Raw genomic sequence first — 25,303 nt, 5'->3', positions numbered from 1 at the left:
TGTGTCCCTGAAATTCAGTACAGTACCAATTTTTTGAACACTTCAAAAAGAAAAGGGCTGATTGAACATGCTGCTTCAGGTGTTGATACCAAGGACCCGTGCTCAGGTACTTTCACTGCACTTCAAGCTTTTCCATTTGCAACATACAACGGCAACTAGCACTACCCTTCTCTAAAAACATGACTCATAATTGGCATACAGTGTGTAAAAATAGAATACAATACGATAAGCAAATTATACACTTATATGTAATTATTCTCTGAAATCCCTTTCTTATTCATGTGGCAAGAGAAAAAAGTTTATGGATCAGTGCTGAAGAGCTGCTTCCTTATGTGTATGTAAGCCTTTAGCACCGAGAGAAACCTTTGGCTCTGCTGGTTGAATGTCATTCTGTTTAATGAGAAATGCAGCATTGCACTGATTTTTATCTCTGAAACTATCAACAATACATAATCAGTTTTTGCAAATGTTAAGATTACAGTGTTCAGCTGAGGAAAAATAATGTTAGAGGCTGTTATTGTCTGGGCAATATTCTATTAAGCCTATTTTTTATTGTATGAGGCTTTTTTTTTGTTTGCTTTTGTTTTGTTTGTTTTTTTACCGTGGTTGTTGTAAAATGACAAAGAGCAAAATTATGATAAAATGAGTTAATGCTGTGGAGGCATTTGTCTCAACAAGTGAACAGTAAATCTAATAATGCGCTTCTTCCATTTCAGCTCGTTTAATAAAGGATAAATTACATTTTAGTGGTGTAGCTCCTGAGAAAAAACAGTCAGTGCGTCCCTAAAGAATTTACATTTTTCTGATCTCACTTATTTAAAAAACAAACAAACAAACATCTAGTCGAGTACACATTTGGATTCTTGTCAAATGACAGTTTATTTGGTTTTCTGACATGTGTTTCATATACAGTAAGTTGCAGTCAGTGGCACATTTCCCCATCATGTGAATACACAAAGCTAAGCAAAGAGGTTTAATGCACTCAAAATTGTTGATAAACATCCATCCTCGCAAATGGACCAGCAAAACATGTTCTAAAAGAGATCTCCAGGGTTAGTATGAATATATTTGTGGAATACACAAAGTGATAGTGGCACCAAGGATGCTTTCAAACCTTCCAAGACTGCACGGTGCTATCAGGTCCTTGTAAACAGGAGAAAGTCTTTAGAGATGTGTTTGAGAGATCGTGCGGCAAGCAAAGTGAGGTGAACACTATAATTACACGCTTTCACAGAAAATGTTAGCGGTCTCTTTTAAAAAAAACAGAACGCAGCACTTTGCATGTTGTGAAAAATGACTTTCATTATCTGATGGTACATTTTTAGAAGGTTAAAGTAATATAAATGGTGTGCTGCAAAAAAAAGTTACAGAGAGCTTATAGTGACACAATCTTGAGATTTAAAACATACCATAATAACAATATAAGTGACATAAGAGGCTAAACAAAATGGAATAGTCACCAAACACATTTAAAGTCCCTATAAGAATATTAGAGGTATTTTATGTGGATTGTTCATTAGAGTTTAAAGGGCTTTAATGGCGTGTAAATATTTTAAGTGGTACTGCAAGTGAGGTTATGAGGCTATGATTTCTGTGCTGGTCCTCAAAAACAATTCATTATGAAACAGAAGAATGTTTATCCTCTCAAGCATCTGTTTTTTTTTTCCAGATATAAACGCCTCACAATCCAGATTTAATTGAACAGAAATGTAACTTAACCAGGTACAGAATATTAGACAGCATCTTCTGTGTTCTTTAAGTCGTCCTTTGCAGCACTGGCTCTGCTGAACTTAGGTTCTCTACCTCCCACCCTGGCTCTCCTCTCCTCCTCTTTTTTCTCTTTGTCCAGCAGTCGGTAGTTGAGTCCCATCCCCGCAAAAAGGAAGACGCTGGAGACGATGAGGAGGATCCCACAGCCCTGGTACGTGTACTTATAATCATGATAGATGTCTTTGAACTTCCCTGCGAAGGTAAACAGAGTAATATTGCATCGTTTAAAGTCAGTGTCAACACTGAAGGGAGAGTCTGAATCAATACTACTGAGTATCTAAAAATGTCTGGTCATTGAATACCAGGTGCTGAAACATAAAACTAAAGAGCTGCAAAAGACAACTTAAATTTAACCAGGTTCATATTTCTATGTTATTCAAACTGCTTTGAATGTCTAAGAAGGATAGTCAGTGTATTACCTACGATAGATGGTGAGCAACACGCCACCAATTTGGAGAAGCGACAGGGAATCCCGGCATACAAAGTTCAGCAAGGTATTTTAGCTACCTAAAAAAGGTCCACCTTAAAAAATTTATATCAGTTGAGGTGTATGCTATATTTAGAATATTTTCACCATTTTACCTTACTGTCAGACAGTCTTTTCTGCCAGGAAACCATTGTTGTATAAGCCAAACATTGCTGTGTCCACACCAACCAGACTCTATTGACAAAATCAGTAATTTTGCCTTGTAGAACACAGGATCTGCTGGTCTGCTGCTGCCTCGATCAGTTAGTTTGTTTGCATTATTTTGTGGCTTTGGTGTTTTAAAAGGTTGGTTCAGCTTCACCAAAGTCACACAATAACACAAACAAAAGACCAGATTGAGGCGGCGGCAGACCAGCAACTCCTGTATTCTGCGAGGTAAAATTGTTGTTTTTGGCAATGGAGTCTGGTGGCTTTGGAGAGAAAGCGATACTGGGCTTATACAATGACAGTTTCCTGTTGGAAAAGACTGTCTGACAGCAAGGTAAAGCTTTGAAAATATTCTAAATATAACACACACTTGAAGTGATATTAATTCATTTAGGTGAGCCTTTATTAAGTCGCCAAAATCTGTTTTGCTGCGGACCCTGTCCACAGCAGTACAGTGTGTAGCTTCCCTGTTGATGCTCCTCCAAACTGGATGTGTGGTGACCGGCAACTACCTCAAGCAACCCCACTTCAAATAATCCAAAATATCCCTTTAAGCTGTGATAAGCTACAAAGAAGTGAATTAAAACGAGTGAGAGCGAACTGTACTCACCAAGCAAGGGGGGCCCCAACAACACAGGACCACACTCCACAATAGTGACCAGCCCGACAGCACTGGAGAAGCGCTGAGCTCCCACCAGGTCCATCAGGGTCTCAAACAGCACTGAGCTCAGCCACCCAAAAGCAAAGCCAAAGAAGATGGAATAGATCACAAAGCCTTTGTAGTCTACTGATATTGGTGCTAGAACGTGGCAAACACCGTTGTACAGCACAGAGGCAGCGAAGAAGTACTGTATTCTGGGTCGGACCCACTTGGTGTTAGCGACGATGCCCATTGAGGGGCGGGCGACCATGTCAACAAAAGCCAGCACAGACAGCAGGAAAGCTGCCTTCTCTTTGGGGATTTCTTTACTCTTTGCATAATTACTGAGGAACACCAGTGGCGCAAAGAGACCGAAAAACATGATGATATTGCCCATAATGTAGAGCAAAAAGCCACGGTGCTTGAACAAAGAGAGGTCAATGAAGCTGTTGATTTTCTGCGATACAGTCATCCTCTCTGTGGTCTTCTCTACAGGTTTGGGTTTCGGTCCTATAGGCCGCATGAGGGAACCAGCGACGCAGCAGTTGAAGAGCAGGCCGCCCAGGATCATGAAGCTCCCTCTCCAGCCGAACTTGTCAAAGAGCCAGGTGTTTATAGGAGCCATGGTGGACAGGAAGACGGGGCTGCCGGCCATGGCGATCCCATTAGCAATAGGTCGTTTTTTGTAAAAGTACTTGCCGATCATAGTGAGGGCAGGGTTGAGGTTGAAGGCCAATCCCAAACCTAAAAGGAAGAAAATTTGTGAGGATTTGAGCATTAAACAGTTTCTGGAGATCCTTTTAAAATACTTCAACCACAATAAATTGGTATTATATTTAGAATTTGTATTTCTGTGAATTTCTCTGCAAACTTGCTTCCATTCCTCTTCATTCAGCTCTTCTTCAATTTCAGAAATCCATTTTTGACTAAGTTTTAGTTTGCTATGATTTTTGATCAGAAAGTTAATCACAGGATGCATTTTTTGTGGTTTGATTTAAAGAAAAATTGAAAGAAAGATCATTATTTGAAAATACTACTTTTATGTCAAATTATGACTGAAATGAGGTTACGTTATTTTTGGTCAGCCTTTGGGAATAAATCCTTTTGATGGCCATACTTTCAGTGAATTATAATTTTTGTCTATATACAGTAATGCTGTTATGGATATTAAAATGGATTCCTCTCGATTGTTATCCATCTAGGAATGGCTAAACTACCATATTCTTTTGCTTTGGTTAATTTAATAAATTGTATTATTTTCCTTTTATTATTCCATATAAAATTAGGTATTAGTCATGTCTGAAACAGGAAGAGAAACTGTGGGAGAATCATCATTTTAACTAGTTGAGAAATGGAACCTGGCATCATTCCACCTATTTAGCTCATGACATATATATCATATAGTTTGTTCAAGTCCTTGTGAATAAAGATTCCCAAATATTTTTATTTGGTTCTGGTTCCCTTTAACTTGAAAATGTTCTGAAATTTTCAGGTTTTTGGAGATCCCAATGATTTCTTGGTGCTATTATTTTTAAAGAACACTAGATGGCAACAATGTTTAGTAAAAACAAAAAGTGTGTGAGTCATGACCAAACTTAAAAATACAGAAAGTTAAAATTAGGTACCTCCCACCACACCAATACAAAAGTACAGTGCTTGAACAGTGTTGCAGAAAGAGGCAGCAATGAGGCCCAACCCAGACAGACATCCTCCCGCCATCATCACAGGACGACTCCCATATTTATTAACCAGGATGCTGCTGATAGGACCTGAAAAGTAAAAAAAAAACAAAAAAACAAAACAATGCAGGAACACACATATTAGAAACTGAAAGAGGATGATTTCTATCCAATCATCAGTGCACAGTTCTATATTTAACCACCAGAGAGCTCCAGTGCCACAGCTGTGGCTCAGCACATTCAAACAACTTCTGCAATCATTTTTGTCAGTGCTGCACTGCAGTAGATGTGTTCTCATGCCATTAATAATGCGATCTGTCAGAAAAACCATGAACAGCATAATGAAATAAGCATTTATTTGGTTCAGGGATTCATAAAAATTGACAGAGGAGTAATTTGTTTGTGGGTTCTTCTTAAATGGACTCTAAATACATTTGAAATGATTATTGGAAGTACGTCAGTTCAGACAAGTGGGTGGGTGAAGAAGAGAGTGTGTGTGTGTGTGTGTGTGTGTGTGTGTGTGTGTGTGTGTGTGTGTGTGTGTGTGTGTGTGTGTGTATTTTTGGGAGGGGTTGAAGGGACTGCACTGGTGTGTCTCTATGGGGTTAAAACAACAACTGGCATCTTCTTCAAGGAGAAATTCAGAATTTATTTACTGCTATAACGCATAAAATGACCATGATATAATGGGACAAACTGAAACGCTGGCTTCTCTGTAAACAACTATTTCTATTCCGGTCTGTAACTTGTGTTATTGTTCATCACTTTCACTTTAATTAGACCTTAAATTAATGCAGAATGTTTGCAGAATGAGCAAGTGTCTGTTTATGAGTTGTTAAGGAATCATTAATAATCTTTTAGAAGGAGTAGATATTTATAACTTTTAAATAGAGCAAAATGTTAATGGAGTCTGGCAGACAGAAGGCAGCCACTGAACTGCAACTCCAGAGTGTGTATCTTCAGAGCAGTGTGCTTTTGTTTTTTTGGATAACAGGCTTAGCTGTACATTGACGAACAAATGACAGTCATAAACAGCTCTTTGTTGCTTGTTATTGTCAAATTACAATGTAATATCTGTCTTGCTCCCCTGCAGTGTTCCTGCAGACTGCCCGATCTTCCTCGAGTCTGAGGAAGAGGGGGCGGCGGCAAACAACTTGCATCAATTGTGTATTAAATAGAGATTCAAGAGAATTAATATGCCATCTATAGCTCCAACTCCCTATTTAGACTGCAGCACTAATTTTTGGATGTGTTATTGTTTCATATTGCTCCTTTAGATGCTTTTTTTTTTTTCAAATTTGGCACATGCACCGATTCCAAAAAAGAGTGACAGAATGAGGTAACAGTCAACCTTCATATTAATATGCATGCACCTCGGATTCAACATCAATTCAAGAAAATCACTCTGACTTGTAAACAAATGGCTAAAATGCATCGAGGGTTCAGGTCACAAAACACCATCTCCATCTACGGCTTATAACAACTGGCCTAAATGAGTATGAGGACCCACATGGAAGACACTTCTGCCTTCCTGCCAAATCCCTGCACTGCCCAATGAAGCTAAATAGAAACTGACAGTTTTTGTTTAGAGGTTGTCCAGACTCATTTGCCAGCACGGTGCAAGACAAAGGGTTTTTAAATTGTAATGCAGGCGGTCTCCACACCCGCAATGAGTTCCTTCCTTCCGCCTTGCAGGGAGAGTTGCTTAGGATAAAAAGGTTGGAGACAAACCAATGTAGAATATTATGAATGTAATGAATCAAAAATTGAAGGAGTACAGAGGTACGCAACAGTAGGTTGTTAATGAACTTCTCCTGTCGATGTGCTCAGAATGTTTAACGCACACAGTAACAGACTGAGCTGTCATCTACTCACAGCGCAGACAAACATTTCCTCACTTACTTACTTTCAATTAGAATGCAAAGCTTGCTTTCATCTGTGTATATTTACATCGAAACAATTGCATTAATTAACAATCTTATGTCTGAACATGCATATTCAGTCCACTGTGGCCTGTAACTTGTTCGTACAGGTGCATATCTCACTTTTTCAGCCATGAAGCAAGAATTACACAGAATTACTTGCGGCGGTATGCCTCCGTCAACCCGTCAAGTTGCAGTTTACATCTTAATATGTGTAGCGACGTGTACTGACATGTATGATTTCAGTGAATAATTTCCAGTGAGAAACACCCTATCTTCATTTAGAACCGGAATTCTCAAAGGTTTTTTTGTGACTAAGTTTTTCTATTTTTTTTTCTTTTTCCTTCATTTTGCAGGTAACAATGCATGTGGAAGTAGCAGAACAGAAAGACTTTGCATAATTCATCTATTTAGCCGGAAATTCGTCAGTTTTGATGACTGAGTGCCACATTTAGGGAGCCAGCACATGATTTAGGGCCACTCAGAAAAACCCATGAACTATTCAAATGTTTTGTGATTGGTCTCATGATGGATTTTACCATTAAACTCTTTATTAAGCAACAAATCCACCTGTTTGCAGATCATTCTATCTGTCCCCAGAGGTCCGCCATTGTAAGAGCTGATCCATTTTTCTTCCTGAAACCTCTCTCTCCTCAACTAGACAGCGTGTTTTCTACGGTGGCTTTTCCATCTCACTTCCACATTAAACTGCCAAGGTGTTGACAGAAATCGCTAACTTTAGTTAACAGTACTAGCATTTATGACAGAAGTGACTTCCTGTAACACTCGCAAAGTGCTTTAAGTCGCCAAGCAGTCAGTTGCTTTCAACAAGTTGTCATTCCTATCCTGACAGACGATGTTATGGGTTCACAGTTTTGATACAGCAGCTATTGAAAGTAAAAGTATTAAAATGGTATAACTAAAATATTATGCATGCATTTGGGAGCTGCACAAAAGTTGTCTGAGGGCTACATTTGGCCCACGGGCCATACTTTGAAAACTATTTTTACAGAGGAGTACAGAAGACTGATTGCAGAATGCAAAATGTCACAGTGAAGTTGACCTTTGACCATTTGGATATAAAATGTCATAACCTCATCATGTTATCTTATGAGACACTTGTGTGCAATTTAGTCACAATTAGGAGATTAAATTCTTGAGTTACAGCCAGAAACGTGTCTTGTGAGGTCATGGTGACCTTTGATCTTTGACCAACAAAATCTAATCAATTCATCCTTGAGTTCAAGTACTCATTTGTCCCAAGTTTGAAGAAATTCCCTCGAGGCGTTCTATTGTGCTAACGAGAAATGGTCGGAAAACCTGAAAACATAATGCCTCTGGTCACTTCTGTCACTGCTGCGGAAGCATAAAAAGTAGGCAAACACAAGCTTAAGACCATTATGTACTCTTATTATTATGATCTTAAATAATAAAATATGTGAAGTGAGAGACAAATTAAGACAAATCAGATGTTCTCACAGTGTAACTCAGTGACCTTTAACCACTGCAGGGAATGTGCTGCTGAAACACAAGCAGCATTGATTTCTTTATGGGGAACATGGTACTTATGTTGTACAGTAATGAAGGTTTAACGTGTTTGTGTTGCTCATCTTTGACATGCTATAGTGCTGAAGTTAAAGGGATAGTTCAGATTATTTGAAGAGGGACTGTATGGGGTACTGATCCACAGTCAGTGCAGTAAATTGTTGAAGCAGGAGTACTGGTGTAGGAGGCTAAGCGATGTACTGATGTGGACTGAGTCAGCAGCAAAACATATTTATCTACCTAAAAAAACAGATCAATATCAGTTTAAGTGTGCACTATATTTTGAATATTTTCTCTGCTTTAGGTACAGTCAGACAGCCTTTTATGACAACAAATCACCCTCATACAAGCCAAATAGCTCTCTCCAAACCAACCAAACTCCATAGGCAAAATAAGTCATTTTACCTCACAGACCACAGGAGTTGCTGGTCTACCGCTGCCTCAATGGGTTTGTTTGTTGGTGTTATTTTGTGACTTCTGTGCACTAAAAGCTTAGTTTGGATTCACCAAAGTCTTACAATAACACAAAGAAACTAACAGATCAAGGCGGCGATAGACCAGCAATGCTGTATTCTGTGAGGTGAAATAGCTGATTTTGTCAATGGAGCCTGGTTGAGCGAGAGTGATCGATATGTTGCTTATTTAACCACCATCAGAGAAGGCTGTCTAACAGCAAGGTAAAGCAGTGAAAACATTCTAAATATAACATACACTTAAATGAATATTGATTTTTTTTTTTTAGATGGATCCTTTTTAAGTGGCTAAAATACATTCTGTTCATAGCAGTACATTGCTTAACTTATGTGCTGCTTCTCCTCTCCTCCTCCGCAAACATTTCTAACTTGTTTTTAAAAGATGTTATACAGCAAAAATATAATATATAGTAAAGATAAGTTGATGTAATATGTTCAACACTATGCATCGAATGCAGCGCTAGCTTTACCAGAAATTACTATATTCACTTCTGTTATATTGCTTGCAGATCCTCCAAATAAATTTTACACTCAGGCCTCAATGGAAAATTTAATACAAGGTAGTTTTATATGGTGTAATGTTTTCCACTTCACATCAGTTTGGCACACTAAAGCAACTTTCCTGAAAACTTCCCTGAGATTAAAAAAAGATGCCTAAGTCATCATTTTCCCAGTTTATCACACGTTGGAGTAAAGAGAAGTGCAGTGTTTTGATTTCAGAGCAGACGGTCTTGAGGGACGAGGAGTGCTCCTTTGAACTCTGTTCTACCCGTGTTGAATATCACGCACACGAACTGAGCCTTATCATCACCTGACTGGCCAGATCCGGGTGACATCACCCTGCAGCGTCTCTCATCGCTGCAGGAACACAACCCAACCCCCGGTGGTCCCCCCCACGCTCAAAGCACAGGGGAAAACAATGAGCGGGTATACAAGGCTGAAGCCCATTCATGTGCTCCAGAGACAGATAATGTTGCACTTTCATAAACAACACTTCAATAGAGGAGTTTCAGTATTGTTTTATCTCAGTGTGAGAGTTTCATTTAAGACAGACTATAATTGTGAGAATCTGTGGCCTGTTTGTGGACAAACCGAGGCCCTTTATGATTAGAGGTCCAAGTAAAAAAAAAATAGTAGGAAACTTTCAGGTGTAGTTTGGTAGTTTAGTGTTCGAAACATAATTTAAGAATACAAAAGTTATTGCTTTACTGTATGTTTTTGCTTAATGTACTTACAAGCAGGGCTGACTCAAGCCTTTATAGGGCTCTGAGCAGAATTTGATTGGGGGGGGGGGGGGGGGGGGCTGCAACCTCAGCACCGCCACAATACTATTGACAATTGTTAATGCTTCATCATTTGCACAACTACTGTAAAATCTTAGACACTCATTATAAGTTTTATTGGTTGTAGCTGTGGCGTTTACAGTTCACCCCAAAATCAAATACACATGTTTCTCTCTCTGACCTGTAGCGCAGTTTATTGCTCTAGATTGTTCTGGTGTGAGTTGTTAAGTTTTGGAGATATCAGCTCTGGAGATGTCTGCCTTCTCCTCCGTATAAATGGCACTTGGCTTGTCATGATGCTCCGGTTACTCAAGATAATACATTGACCTTGCTGTGAGCAGTTTTGGTTGGGAACAATTTTCTGTGTATTAAAAAAGAAGTAGTTCCGGTAGATTCTAAAGTATAAGTGGTAGATTGTACTGCAGAAAGAAAGTATTTCCTACAAGAAACTGCTCACAACAAGGTATATACTGTATATGTCACAAAAAAAAAACATTTGCTGTCTTGGGGTCCCTCTGATGGCCACGGGGGTCCTGAGCAGGCACTTATAGTTTGTTTATGCCTTTGGCAGTCAGGAAGTACTTGTAAATTGCACATTAGTGTACTTTCAAAAAATCTGAGTATATTTACAAAAAGTGCACTTCAGTATCAGTTTTTTTAAAGCTGTACTTTACTGTACTTTAAAGAAGTAGCACCAAAAAGGTAAATTATTATCTCATTAATCACTTAATCACTTGTATACTCAGCCATACAGTATTAGTGCATTAAGAACACCTGAAGTTATTTCACTTTAGCACACAAAAGTGCACTAAATGTTAAAATTCTTTTCTACAATTTACTAAACTAAAATACACTTGGTACACAATTATATGGTTAAATAAAGTTGAAGTTAACTAATCATTAACATGGTATAAGTGGTATATGTTGCAAGTACACTCAAGTATGCTAAAATGTAATATACTTCGCAGATTTATTTTTCACCAGGATGTATTTGATGACAAAGCCGTGAAGTGGCTTTTAGCTGAACACTCCAGCAGTAAATCCTTTACAGTTGTGCAAAGAGCCAGACATTGATGCAATCTATAAATCCTCTTGATGAGTTAAACGTCAGCTGTTAAGAATCTCGTGTGTTGTATTGTGGGTCATAGCTCACCTCCGCCGTACATGACCGCTAACATGATGGAGGAGATCCAAGACACCTGGCTGCTGGTCACGTTGAAGATCACCTCGATCTCTTTAAAGAAGACAGTGATGGACTTGGGGAAGGCGTACGAGAAGCCGATGGAGATGAAGGCCCCGGCCACCACCATCCACCCCCAGCCACCCTCAGGTGGTGTGTAGCCTACAGGACCACCGACGGCGGGTGCCATTTTCACTCACAACACTCCTCTTCAGTTTCAACGTGTTATACAGATACGAGGACCTGTGCAGGAGGGAACAGAACAACACAGGAAACAACCTGATTAATTGTTGGTATTTCATGACAGATTTCTTCAGATCTCTATTTACTATTTATGAGGCAGAGGAACTTTAGAGAACATGTTGCTGAAAACAGTTCATTGTTTGAGAGTTAATTGTTCAATAAATGGTTTGATTCGACAAAGTAAAAGACTTGAGTGAACAGGTTCAACAAGAGGTGTCACAATATCCGAATTTTTAAATCTGATAAAATACGAGCAGAAATACTAGATGCCACAGCAAACAGAAGAAAACATCCCAGGCACACAAAATAGGATTTGTCTTGAATGAGCACATCATTTTCTATATTTTCTTTCAATACTATAATTAATCTAAACATGTTGGTATTGAAAAAGCATTAATATTTGACAACTTTATATTGAGCCCTCAATCAATATATCGAACTGAATTTCACATTTTGGCTTCAAATTTGAAACATTTCGCAGCTCTCAACATTACTGCGTCAATGGAAAACATCAGCAACAGTTTAACTTGGTATTAAAGATGATCTTGTCATATGTACCCTCGTAAGGATGCTTTCATTAACTGATAGTTAATTGGACAATAAAAAATGCTAATTAAAAAGACCTAATTTGTAATAACTGTAAATTACTTTTATGATATTCTTAACTGGTTTATCTGGAAACACTGTTACAAATGAATTCACAAAGACATATTGCACAAGTTTAAAAAGAGACAGTAAAACTTCAACTGTTAAAAAAAGTAATCAGTTGGTTTCACGCCATCTCTTCACTTTAGGTGTTTTCTGTGGCAAAAGTTATTTAACAGTTTTGGCTCTTGGAAATACAACAGGAGCTCTAATTGGCTATCAAGCTCCATGAATTCTACCTTCGGTCTCCCTTTTGAAACTTGTTGGGTTGTAAAGGTGATTCGCTAATTCATGTATTTATTTAGTTTATTTTATACTTTTCCCCACTGAACTGCCTTATAATTCCAAAGTTCATCCTACAAGGGTGTAGCTGTGTTTCATGGTACTTTCCAGTGACCATGAATGTGGGCAGATAATGCAATGTTGCCAGATTGGGTGGTTTTCTCACTCGTTCTCTTACTTCCCTTTCATGCATGTGTGTGTGAGTGTGTGTGGGTGGTTACACTTTCATTTGGCTTACTCTCAAGGCTTGTTCCAATTTACAAAGTTAGATAAAAACCTATTATTGTTCTTATTTGACCTATCCCTTTATTTATTTTTTTGTTTTTAAGGCAGAGGACAGAAATATAAGAAAGGTCTACAGCTGCATTGCACACTGACGCCTCCTGTGTTCCAGTGCAGCTTTGAACACCTGAATAGTCATTACGTTATTACGTCTCTTACGTTGTATTGGAAAATTGCGATGACGTACAGTACTGTTGCTATTACTTGTGAATTCATATGTATTGTTTATTACATATATTATCTGCGGGTTTAGATCATATTTAGAGCCATTACTGGACTGCAAAACTTCAAACCAATCTGGCAACAAAACATCTGTGTAAACGTTTTAACTGTTGCTGAAGGTTTTCCTTTGCTAATCTGATGCAAAACTGCTCAGAACTGCTGATGTCAAATTTCAAAGCTGAGGAGAAAACACCGTACAATTAAACAATGAAATGAAATGACAACGAAAAAGAATGAATTCAATAAATGCGTGCAATCATTCCCATCCTTCAATTATACACTTAAATTGTTTTTACCCAGAGTAAATGCTTGATAAACCTTATGAACGTTCTGAAAATTACTTTACCTCCTAGAGGTCTCTATTGATTGGTGTCCAACAGTATGGATATTTGTCTTTTTCCACCTGCCTCATGCCCTCTGACCTCTGATTCCTCTCATGTGTCTTACTCTCTGCTGGCAGCGAGCCTCTCACTTCTTTCACTGTAAAATAAATTCACCAACATCCAGTATATGTTCCGTATACTGACCTTTAAGTACCCCTGAGTCCCTCTCCTTTGCGGATACCTGATGCACATGTGGAAACTGATCAGATTTGTCAAACCATATTTCCCTAAGTCGATAAGAGTTTAAAGGCGGATTTTTGCTTTGCTTTGCTCTCTGCATGTATTCACTGAGCTCCCACCCGCTGATCTCCCACAGTCTCTCTTTAGAGGTGATGAATAAGAGTCCATCTGCAGAGTCAAACAACTTACTGTATTGTTTACACAGGGGAGACTATCCAGAGAAAACATCGATCAGACCATGAACACAGGTTGAATTCACGCTGCTCTATAGCTCAGGGCTATATGCTCAGGAGTGGGTGATGATATACTGTTTTTCAGCCAAGGAGGACTTGATGTGGTTGATGAATTGGTTTAGTGCTCTGAAAACTTATTGGATAAGCCAGTTGTGTGCAGCGAGTAGTGAATATTTAATGCCTTTAAGAACTTTTGTTATTGAGCTGGGATTTTAGCTGCTGCTATGCAGCTGTAAATGTGCCTCCTGTATTATTCTACAGATGCAGGAGGTAATTGAGGTGAAATAAGAACTTAAAGTGTGTCTCTTATTTATTCAAACACACATAAGAGTCACTTCGAATAATTACATACTAACCACTCGGGTGGAACAAATTCAATTTGAACTTTAAAGGAGAAATCTGTAATATATTTACTGTAATAAATCACTGACATAAATAAAAGATGGATGACACGTCTCCACTTCCTCCCACTCTACAAAACTGAAGCCAAAATATCCGCGATACGAGTGCTGCCATCTTGTGCTGGTGATGTAATTTGGAGTAAGAGTCTGTGAAGTCAATGGCAGCAGAGCTCAGCTGTCAATCATGGCACAAAACCCCATTTTTATATCATCAAATAACTAATTAAACCAAACCTGATCAGAAAAAAGAACACTTGAGCAAACATCAGTGTGATAATGTACCTAAGATGACTGAAACCATCTCTGGCAAAATTTATTTTACGTTTATTTCTATGTTTTAGTTTGGCCCATGACCTACATGTTAAACACTTAGGAGGCTCTATGAGCTATACTGCAGCTCACCACCAGGAGGCGACCAAGATACTTTGGTTTCACTTTTAGGGAGCGCTCATGTTGTCCATTTCTACATGTCCAGTCCACGAACTAAATCATACGTTTACCACAACTGACTTTTCTGACAACAGCGCTACAGTCAACATTTCATCAAATGTCCATTCTGCTGGGGGACGTCTGTGTTTGTTTGCCTGTTTCACGTTAATTAGAGTTAATTAATTAGTGGAGTGTGAATTTTCAGAGCAGTGGGATTTTGTTGTTAGGATAACAGACGTAGCTTTACATTTACAGACAAATGACAGCTACAAACAGCTGATCATCTTACAGTGTAGGACTCTTGGTTGCTTGTCAAAGTATAAAATTGCACTTGTTCTGCACTCGTTTAGCTTCAGCGCCCCTGCAACCTGCAGGAAACCTGCCTGAGCTTTTGAGTGTGGTGAGAAGGGTGTGGAGGGAAACAACTCGCTTCAACCATAGATCATTTATTAAACAGGGATTCAATCTACTTAATATTCTGTCTATGGCGCCAATTCCCTATTTGGACTGCAGTACTCATTTTTGAACACTGGGGTCTTAAATATTGCTCCTTTAAGTGCTGTGTGTTTTACATACTGCACTGTTTTATATTGAAGATTACAGTAACTCAGCTGTAAAAATATTTTCCTATTAATAAACAGCCTTCCTTTTTTAATTTGACAGTTTTGTATTTTATTTTATTTTTTTTTTACCTGAGTGTTCTGTGGTCCTGTAGCTTCATGTTCGAGCTCTGGTTGTATTTCCACCTACTGAAAACATGCTCATCAATAACAGAGACACGTTCTGTGGTTTCAAGCTTTTGACACTATCATCACGAGGAGGTGGAATTGTTAGGAACAGCAAACACATACCATATGTCCCTGCTCATTGCTAAATAACATAATAGTTTCACAGGACTACACACTGGTGATTTGTAAGATACCGACACATATCAACGATTAACGACTGTATTATCTTTCAGACCACTTTAAAGTAACAGCTGAACAGTTTGGGAACTGCGCTTAATTGCTTTTTTTTTAGAGAGTGAGCAGAGAAGCTGGATACAAATCTATGCCTTAAAGGGATCATTTGGATTATTTAAAGAGGGGTTGTCAGTGTGTTACCTACAGTAGATGACGGTTGACACGCCCCCAGTTTGGTGAAGCAGAGAGTACCAGCATGGAGTAATGGACTGCTGTGGACAGGGTCAGCAGCAAAATGTATTTTAGGCACCAAAAAGGGTCCACCTAAACTAACACCGTTCTTATTTAAATGTAAGTAATATTTAGAATATTTTCATCACTTTACTGTTCAGATGGGAAACCACCATCACTTTTTCTTCTCAAAATTATACACGTTAGATTGGCTGAAGAGAGGATGGGATGAGGATGAATGGATGAAGAAGGAATGCTGTTTTTTATGTGCCGGAGAACCAGTTTCACTTCATCAGTACGGGGTTGACAGCCACAGGGCGACAGTCTTTTAGACAAGACACTGAAGACATTTTAGGCACAGGGACGATGTTGGCTGTCTTGAACAGGCGGGGACACCGCTGACTGTGTGCTGAAGGACCCCTGTGACTCACATTGTCTAAAAAACCTTGAAAGACTTTTTTTTTTACGACTCGTAACCGGCGACAACCATGGCCAGAGGCATTACGTTTTCAGGTCATCCCATTCTTACGAACGTGATATCTCAAGAACGCCTTTGAGGGAAGATGGACTGATTAAATTTTGGTGGTCAAAGGTCAAGGTCACAGTGACCTCACTAAATACATTTATGGCCATAACTCAAGATTTCATACGCTAATTATGACAAAATATCATAAAAGTAGCTCATCAGAAAAAAATGATGAGGTGATGACATTTCATATCCAAAAGGTCAAGGGTCAACTTCACTGTGACATCATCATGTTCAGCTCTATATCAGTCCTCTGTGCGTAGTTTCTCAGTGAAGACAACATGTTTGTCACTGGATATAATTCACTGGAATCACACTTGTCAATATAGTGAGAACTTCCATTTTACAATAAAATAAAATAAAATAAATAATAATAATAGTAATACACTTAATATATTTTATTAAACTCCTTCAAAGTCTTCACTACATACATTATACGAGTCTGGACAGACATGTTTATAAACTGCAACCTGACTGGTTGGTGGAGACATTCATCTGTGAGGCAGCTATTTTCTGACTGCTCTGTTTTATACGACCACTGACAGCTGACTTCTCACTGTTCCTAACCGACCGCTACGAGGCGCAAGTGATCAACAACTGCTTCAGCTTGAAATCTTGTTTCAGCTCAGGACGGCGTTTGTGGAGATCACGCTAATGTTGGTGGAACTTTGTAAACCCCCGCTGGTTGCATCTGGCAGTTGTGGCGGCATTGCAGCGGGTGCTTCGCCATCCGTTGCCAAGTGGAGTGGCCTGTTTTAGTTGGGATATGTTTTTAGCACATGGTCAGGGATGTTATCAGATCCAGCAGCTTAACTCATATTCAGGATTTTTTCTCACGTCCTCTGTGGACACTGGAGGAGGAGTGGACTTTACAAATGACTCTTTGTTGCGGAGATCAAAGCGAGCATAAAATGTGCTTATCTCATCAGGCAACGTGGTCTCACACATGACGGGGCGCTCCTGCTTTTGTGTCCTGTGATATTTCTAATCACCTCGCGCTTATTTTGTCTTGGCGGTTTCCTGTCTGAAAAGGCTGTCTGACGGCAAGGTTAATAGGTGAAAATATTCTAAATATAGTGCGCACTAAAATGTATACTGATTTTTTTTAGGAAGTCAGCCTAGCTTAGACTGGAGGCAGGGGAAAACAACTAGCTTGCCTCTGTTGTAAGTTATAAAGTACGGGATACAACAATACTAATTAACATCTATATTTTGTTTAAAGTTACTATAAGGAGTTTTTAAATGGTTATGAAATTCTAATTTTAATACTGATGCCTCTATACAACCTTCATAAGCAAACAAGACCATCAGTGGCAAGACTCTTTAAATGTCTGCCACTGGGTCGGATTCCCCCTAAAATCAGATGAAACGAGCCTCAGTGTATATTTTACCAGGCAGAGTGACAGCGAGTTGTACATTGCCACTTAAAAGGAAGTAGGAGGAGATTCTTATTTACATAATTTTATATTTGACGCAATATTTTTTGGCTATTATGGTGGAAATGCTAACGTTTTTGTCAACAGGGGGCTCCAAAATCAACAAAATATAAAGTTTCCTTGGAGTAGCTTTAATTTGTGCATACACAAGAATTTAAATATGACAAATTGTGGTCTTCAGGGAAGTTACAAAAGAAAATCAATATTTTTCCCAACACGTTCAACTATTTTGAATGACTGCTTTGCTCTTTTTCATTTGTTGTCTCCGGTGTCAATATGTATATCTCTAACTCCTGAAGATTTATTTGGACATGTTGTCACTTTTGATAAATTGAAGAGGTAGAGATGTTCTGGATTTCCTGTCACATTTCCGACTCCGAAAACTGAAAGTCTGCACAACTACAAGAAAGGTCGGCTGAAAGATTTTCACTGCCTGAAAATAGTCATCACACATCCACCAGACGGCCTCTCAAATAGGACAGTATGCTGGGGAAATGTTCTTTACTGGCAGCGGAGACGGCGTTGTATTTTTATGGAATGAAAAATTCAGTGGTTGACATTAGATGATGAATGGAGGAACGCCTTAAGACAGACAGGACTCAAGATAAAATGGCAAAACCACCAAAATAATGAATAAAACAGATAATTTCATACTAAGGATTGATCGCTCGGCTCAAACACAGAGAGAAAAGTATGAAACAATTCAGTGAAAGCTGCAGAGTTGATTCATTTAAGCCAGGTATAGCAGAGTAACACAAGTAGACAAATGGGCTGAGGCATCAGTGTTAACCCCCCCCTCTCACTGTAAAGGTCTAAATAAAGCTGCCAAAGTGGGCGGCCTCAAAGTGCCACTTGATAACACACACATACCTGCATGGAGCAGGGCGGGCCCAGCAGAGCACATCTGTGGAAACGCAAAACGTTTAAAGACACAAGACTGAATTTTCCTTGGGATTAATTACTCGCAGCACTGTTGGGCTGCTGGGCTCGGTATGTAAAGTGTTGAAACGCTGTTGTTAAACTTGACCAACACTGACAGAAAGGCCACACAGCACCCCTCCTTATAGAGATAACATCCTTGTGCTGCATTCAGGGACCCCACTTGTTTATATTGTCTCTAAGGCTGGGTTTCACCAACAACAATTCATTTTTAAACCTGTTTAAATCATGGTTTAAATTTAAATTTTGGCGAATCAAACTTTTAAACAAGTTTAAAATTAAGAAAGTTTCAATTTCAATCTCTCTTTAAATTTAAATTTAATTTAATTCTGTTGCACCAAATCATTAAACAATTTAAAATGTGTAATCCGGTCAAAAAGTTTTGCTCAAAGAAGGAGGAATTAAAGCTTCTGTGCCGTCGTGAGTAGTCAACTTGGCTGACTAAAATTTTAAACGTTAGCAAACAATGTGACATTGTGTTAACTTTTTAGCTGACATTAGTTCGCAAACAACGCAATGCTTTGTTAAATTTTTAACTAATGCTAGCATGCGAACAATGTGATGTTTTGATAACTTTTTAGCTAATTAGTAAACAACGTAACGTTTTGTTCAGGAATACAGAGCAAAAAAGAAAAAACTCGGGTGTACTATACAAGATCAGTTTTTATTGAGGACTCGACTTAATTTTAAATCTGGATTTACTCATTTTAAACCTTGTTATCTAAATGCTGATTAGACCTCATTTTAGATTAAATTAATCTTTGTGGACAGGAGCCAGTCGAAGAGGCTTTCAGGAAAATATTCCTTGTTTTAGTTCTTTGAATTCTGACTTTGTTTGATTTATTCTGAGCTAAACTGATATAAAAAGGTCAAAAACAGATCCTGAGGTTGGTAATATTCAACAAAAGTATGAAATAACGCCGAGTGAACATGAGATTTTACATGTTGAGAAAGAATTTTCATTCATTCTCCCGGCAGCCTTGCTTTGGGCCTCTTATGACCCCAGGTTTTTAATACCACACAATTATCAGATCTGGAGAATCTGCCTGATTAATAATAAATTCGAGTCATAGGCTAAATATTTGCTCAGGGAAATTGCACACACATAATAAGTATTGTTATAACCCTGACAAAGTAATACATCTTTCATGAATAACCAGCTGAAAATAGACCACTTATGCCAGTAATTATTTTTTATGTGATGCATGGCAAATGTTAAATGTGTGTAGTGTGTGTGTGTCAAGCCTCTTACCTTGGCAGGAGCTCTTCAACGGAGCCAGATGAGCTCTGCAGATAAACAGCAGTCTCGGAGGCACGTTAACAAACTGCAGACACCATTGAATGGGACTGTGTGTCTCTGAATATGTATGAAATAAAAAAAAAATCTCTGCATATGTTTCACAGATACTCCAGAGGTGATCTGTGGCTCTATATCCACTGTGACAGTCCAAAAGTTGCCTGTGGCGCCTTGACCTCAAACTTCACCTGCTTCCAGTGACTAAAGTGAGGCTGAAAAGTTGAGTTCATTCAAACAGCTGGACGATCTGGACACTATGGTGCGAAACGTTGAGGTCAGTCAACTTCTTATTGGCTGTGGGAGGCTTAGTGCCGTGCCCCTACAATGCTCCCCCCACCCCTCTGTCATGTGTTGAGCTCACACACACACACACACAGGTTAGAGTAATTCACTGCGCGTCCCTATAGCACAGTATGTGTGACCTCAGAGGATATCACATAATGTCTGCACTCCAGGAGATAAGATGCTTTCTAAGACTCTAATTTCCTGCATTAGCTGATTTATCAGTGCTATTCAACTGAATATTGGACGGTGCAGCTATAAGAAATCCGGTTCACCTAAACAACAGACATTGTTCACCTCAAGCATCTGAAAGAAAGATTTCTGAACATTTCAGGGGTCAGATCTGGTTGAGCCTTTCTCCCAAACTCCCAGAGGAGCTATTAATGACTCTGTATAAGGGCTTGGGAAAGGAAAGGCCCGAGTACAGGAGGTTATTCAAACAGACTTGCAAAGTGCCTTCAAATTCTTGACAACCTTGAGACATTATTTCTCTTTGTTATGTTGTTTTATGTTTTTCCCCTCATTTTTTCCACCCTAATAAGGACTTTTATTGCTTTTCAAATGGAGGATGCAGTTGAGCACCGCCCCAACTACAATTCAGCGTTTTCTCCTGGGCCGGCATTTATTCACAAGTACAGAAGTGCGAAGGATGGAAATGGATGGAGACAAAAACATCCACACACACAAACTCGCCTAAACATACACGCATACACGCTAACAGGCACGTATTCAATCTGCAATTTACCACAACACAGGTACATTCTGTTAAAGGACCAGTGTGGAGGAATTAGTGGCATCAAGAGGATTATTACTAAATCATATCAGATTTGCATCCGGTTAGTGAGGTTTTAGTCATGTAACCATTCATGGAACAGTATAAATTCAGTTGCAACCTTGGATCACCTTAAAGGACCAGTCTGCAGGATTTAGTGGCATCTAGCGGTGAGCTTGCAGACTGCAAACACGGTGCTAACAGTTGTTCTCAAATAGGGGTACAGGGGACCCCTGGGGTCACTCTGCCAGAGGTATTTGTTAAAACTTTTTGGATTCGATCATTTAAATTATTAGAATATAAAAATATGTATCTATTTAATTCCTTTTTTTACAAAAGGTTTTATTACGGTTTGTATTTATTCTATAACCAGACTTTCAGTAATCATTACTTATTTACATGAACTATTTTCTTTCCACAAACAATTTTATAGGATTTTATATCACATTCAAGACCCAGGCCAGGCCTTTTATTGTTCTTTTATTGTTTTTTATTAGGCCTATTTAATGTTTTCTCTTATCTATATTTTATATTTTTTTTTACTGTAGAATATTTTAGATACTAAGAGTGAAACACTTTCTTGCACTGATGGACTCAAGGGTGGTGGCTGGGGGCAGCAGGGTGTGGTGCAGTGTGTGTGGTTTGGGGCAGTCGCCTGCAAAATCTGCCCTCTCGGATGCCCCTATGGTAGATAAACCATGATAAATGCCCTCTAACGTGACCCGACGTCCAAGACAACATGATAAAGCGCTCTCTAAGGTGCCCTTCAGGCAGAAAACGTGATAAAGTGCATCAAGACTTTTGGCGGCCTGGTGCCCCAACACATACATCTGGTGCCCTTTCTATTTTTTTTTGCCCCTGCCCTTCAAACAGCCTGAGTCCATCACTGCTCTCTTGATTCAGGTGTATGTATGTTATGAACAGTCTGTGCTGACATAGTGCAAGTGTTTTAACACCTTATATCTTTCTAAAACATTTCTCATGTGTCCTTCACGCAACTAAGGATAAGTTTTTTAAAGGCTGCACCAAATTATTCCAAGGGACATATATAATGGAGTCCTCACTATATTTTCTATCTTGTAAGGAGTTCTTGGCTGACAAAAACTCCAGAGACTTAATTCTTAATAACTCTGACTTTTCCTGGAGCAACATCAACATTTACTTGAGAGATCATCACAAAATTTTGTCCAGACGTGCAAGATTCAAAAATGATCTATTCTCTTTAGTGATGCTCTTTCGTTTCTTTATTTAAATACCTCAACAACTATTGGATGGATTTTGGATCAGAGTTATTCCAATTTATCTTAAGGGGATCCTTTTCCTTTTACCAATCACCAGGTCAAGAGTTCAGTTTGTTCAGTCCTTTGGTTTATGACTTGGCTCACTGGATGTAGACTGTGGGTATAAGCCTGTCATTGGCCACCTATTTCAGGCAGCATTCTCCCTTCTGCTATCTGTGTATCTGTACCTACACTCTGAAAACACCAAATTATCCGAACCCTAACCTGGTCGCTAAAATCATAAACATAAACAAGCTAGCAGCTGTTACCTTTTCTTTTGCAGGGACTGCAAGAAGGACACTGAACAAATTCAGGTGTTGCCAGACAGGTACTCGGACCTGAGCCACACGACCTCCTCTCCACCACAGAGACCTGGACAGAGGACAGGCTACACAAACACAAAAGAGGAGGCACAGCATTCACACAGACAGGACAGACAAACAATCACTCAGAGGGAGAGAAGCGGAGAGGCTGCATCTCCTGGGGGAAGATGATCCAGATCCAAACGTCTGAATGAGGCACCGGCAGCCAGGAGAGAGATCCCAGGACGGCCGACGGTCCAGCAGAGAGATGCCTGACTGAAAAGAGAGGACAAGGAGGAGAAAACTAGAGAAAGAGATACATATTGCTGGATGGCTTGCGGGAAACAAGCCTTCTAACAGAAGTTAGAGAAATGCAGTGCTTATCAGAAAAAAATGTTTGCTGATTTCTCGTCTGCAGGACAAACACAGACTATAAGTACTAACGTCAATAGATTCATTGGGACTGAGACCAACCCATCAGAAAGATAGCGGGTAACAGGTACAAGCCCTGAGGCATCGAAGGATAAGGACTAATTGAAAGTTAAGGTGAAAAGATGAGTTTTTAGAGTCAGACTGTCTGATGCCAACAGGAAGATTATTCCAGAAAAGAAGGGCACGATAGGAGAAAGCCCTGCAGCCAGCTGACTTCTGTCAAAATCTGGGGACAGACAGGAGCCCTGTGGTCTGACAGCGGAGTGCACGGGACGGCACATAAGGTTTAATGAGAGCAGTCAGGTATGAAGGGGCGAGACCATTTACTTGTCATTTTAACATGCTGATGTAAGTATTCAGCTCAAAGAACCACTGTGTCGAAATTCAACCTCACAGAGACACTGACCCGGCTGCAGACTCTCAGGGCCTTTTCACACCTGAAAGTCCAAACTAACGTCTGAACCAAAGTTCGTGTTTTTGTGACATTTGATCCAGTCAGTTTTGGCTTCACACTGCAATTATGTGAGCACACTTCAGAACTATACATGACATACCTACGTCCTGTCGTCTCCCTGCACTCACTATAGATTGATTTGTAGACGGGCGTGCGTCTGACGTCCGCCTGTTGTCAGTTCAGTTTCTCTCTCTCATCCTCTTGGAAAATAATTGAAAAGTGTTCCAAGTAGAGATGCATGATTCAGCCGATATGGATAACTGATAAGTAGGTACTTCTTATTGCTGATACAGATAAGAAAACCAATATTATCACGTTTTTGTAGTTAAAAAATAAGTTCATATAACCTGTAGTTTATGCACACCTGAGGGTAAGAAGGGCTAAGATACAGCGAGCAAAGATAGATGATCAGTCAATGCATTTCAAAATTTCATCACAGTGAGCTGTGAACTTGATTTGTCATTATTTTGTTGCCTGAAAATGAAACAGTTTTAAATGAACATTCACTGTCACTTGAATGAATTTACTCTGTAATTTTTTTAAATACAATTTTTGGGGGTCTCTAAAACTCAATGACTTAAGTTGACCCAAAGAAGTAAAGTAAATGATCTCAACAAAAATTTAGCATTTGGTAAAACTTTTTCAAAACTTCAGAGTTCGATCTGGGCTCAGAACTCAAAAATCTATTGCAGCATGTTGCCTTGAAATTTGGATTTGTCTCAACTTTTTCATGGACCTCCAACAATGACAAATGGAAATTAAAATGTTAAATAAAACAACCGTTATTGATTTCCTCATAATTTTTTGCCAAAGTCACATATAGCCCCTGGACTGTGGCTAAAGAGCTGCAGGTTGCAGACCCCCGGGTCCTTAATGCTGCTAATATCAAAATAGCCAATATGTTTTTCTTGTTTTATGCGTTTAAACTAGCAAGCTCAGAATTTGTACTGACTGCCAGTCAAATTAGAGTGGTTATTTTCACCCACAGAGGAGTGGATGCATGACACAGGAGCAAAGTACCTGGATGCGTTGCTATTATCCACGGTTCAGGGCCAGGTCAGGGCTTTTTGTCCCATGCAGGGCTCTAACAGGGAGTGATGAGAAAAGATAGAAGCCTATAGAGTTATAGAATTAGTATTCAGACTTTTTCATGAATCATAATACTTCCTCTTAGCTGGCAGCAAATGTCTGGTACAGTGTGCAGCTCAGTGGTTAGGAACCACTGCTGTAAATGACCTCACAGCATTGTCAGAGGGATTAAAATTGATTAGCTAAGCTACGTGAAACACAGCTCCTATACAGTATAATAAGCTGCAGTAAAACTCCCATACATACTTAATCAAACTAGGACATTCTCAGTCAACACACACCACCAGTGTTCTTTGTTCGTTACTGTGACTGATTTACCAAGGAGCTGCCTTGCTCTCAGACACAAAGCTTCGCTGTGCTGTAAACCCCACATCATCAAGTCTTTTACTCCAATATCACAAAATAGATCTGATCTGTCAAATACGAGCATGAGGTGTCTCAGAAACATGGTTATTTTTACAAAAACAACACCAGCAGTGTAACCAGCGACCAAACCAACAGTGCAGCACCTCCAGCGTTGACTGGACTGAATGTAATTGCACCGTGGCTCACAGACTTGACACGCACGGGTCAAAAGTCAGCGGCAATTACCTTTAGCCCCGCCAAGGTGGTGCAGATGAGAATGGAGTAAACCCTGGCTGGCTGAACCAACAGAGAGCGGGGTCTTCATAAGGGTCGGGGTGAGGGCACAATGTTGCGAAAGCCAATTAGCTCACACATACAAGTTGGAAAACATCTATCCTGTATAGCGGCTGCCAGTGACAAGAGAGCTTTCACCTGGTACAATGTATAAACAGGCCTCAAACACTCACATAAGCTCTGTGTGTGTGTTTGTGTGTGTTTCTCTGTGGTCCTCTCAGGACAGAAGAGCTGTTTTTGGCAGACGTTTTCTGCTGTGGAACGAGGCCAGGCGACTGAGACACTGAGCCTGAAAG

The 25,303-nt window shown here is 39.4% G+C and overlaps 1 protein-coding gene across 2 annotated transcripts; it reads right to left on the bottom strand.

Annotated features, from left to right (window-relative positions):
• Nucleotides 1–860: 860 nt before the first annotated feature.
• On the bottom strand, nucleotides 861–22,602 carry LOC146332029 (monocarboxylate transporter 1-like). 2 transcript variants are annotated; one of them, XM_084738282.1, is made up of 5 exons: nucleotides 22,361–22,602; nucleotides 11,100–11,369; nucleotides 4,670–4,813; nucleotides 3,015–3,788; nucleotides 861–1,962 (listed from the first exon to the last, which is right to left on the bottom strand). In XM_084738282.1, the coding sequence occupies exons 2-5, from the start codon at nucleotides 11,314–11,316 to the stop codon at nucleotides 1,733–1,735; spliced, it is 1,365 nt and encodes a 454-aa protein (XP_084594408.1). In that variant the 5' UTR covers nucleotides 11,317–11,369; nucleotides 22,361–22,602; the 3' UTR covers nucleotides 861–1,732. The 2 variants fall into 2 exon arrangements, with proteins under 2 accessions (XP_084594408.1, XP_084594403.1); XM_084738277.1 differs by lacking the exon at nucleotides 22,361–22,602 and adding an exon at nucleotides 19,713–20,009.
• Between the last annotated feature and the right edge of the window lie 2,701 nt (nucleotides 22,603–25,303).

The sequence above is a fragment of the Lutjanus erythropterus genome, chromosome 2 (assembly GCF_056507025.1).
Source record: "Lutjanus erythropterus isolate fLutEry1 chromosome 2, fLutEry1.hap2, whole genome shotgun sequence".
NCBI classification, from domain to species: domain Eukaryota; kingdom Metazoa; phylum Chordata; class Actinopteri; order Lutjaniformes; family Lutjanidae; genus Lutjanus; species Lutjanus erythropterus.
This window is presented reverse-complemented; position numbering and strand designations above follow the sequence as displayed.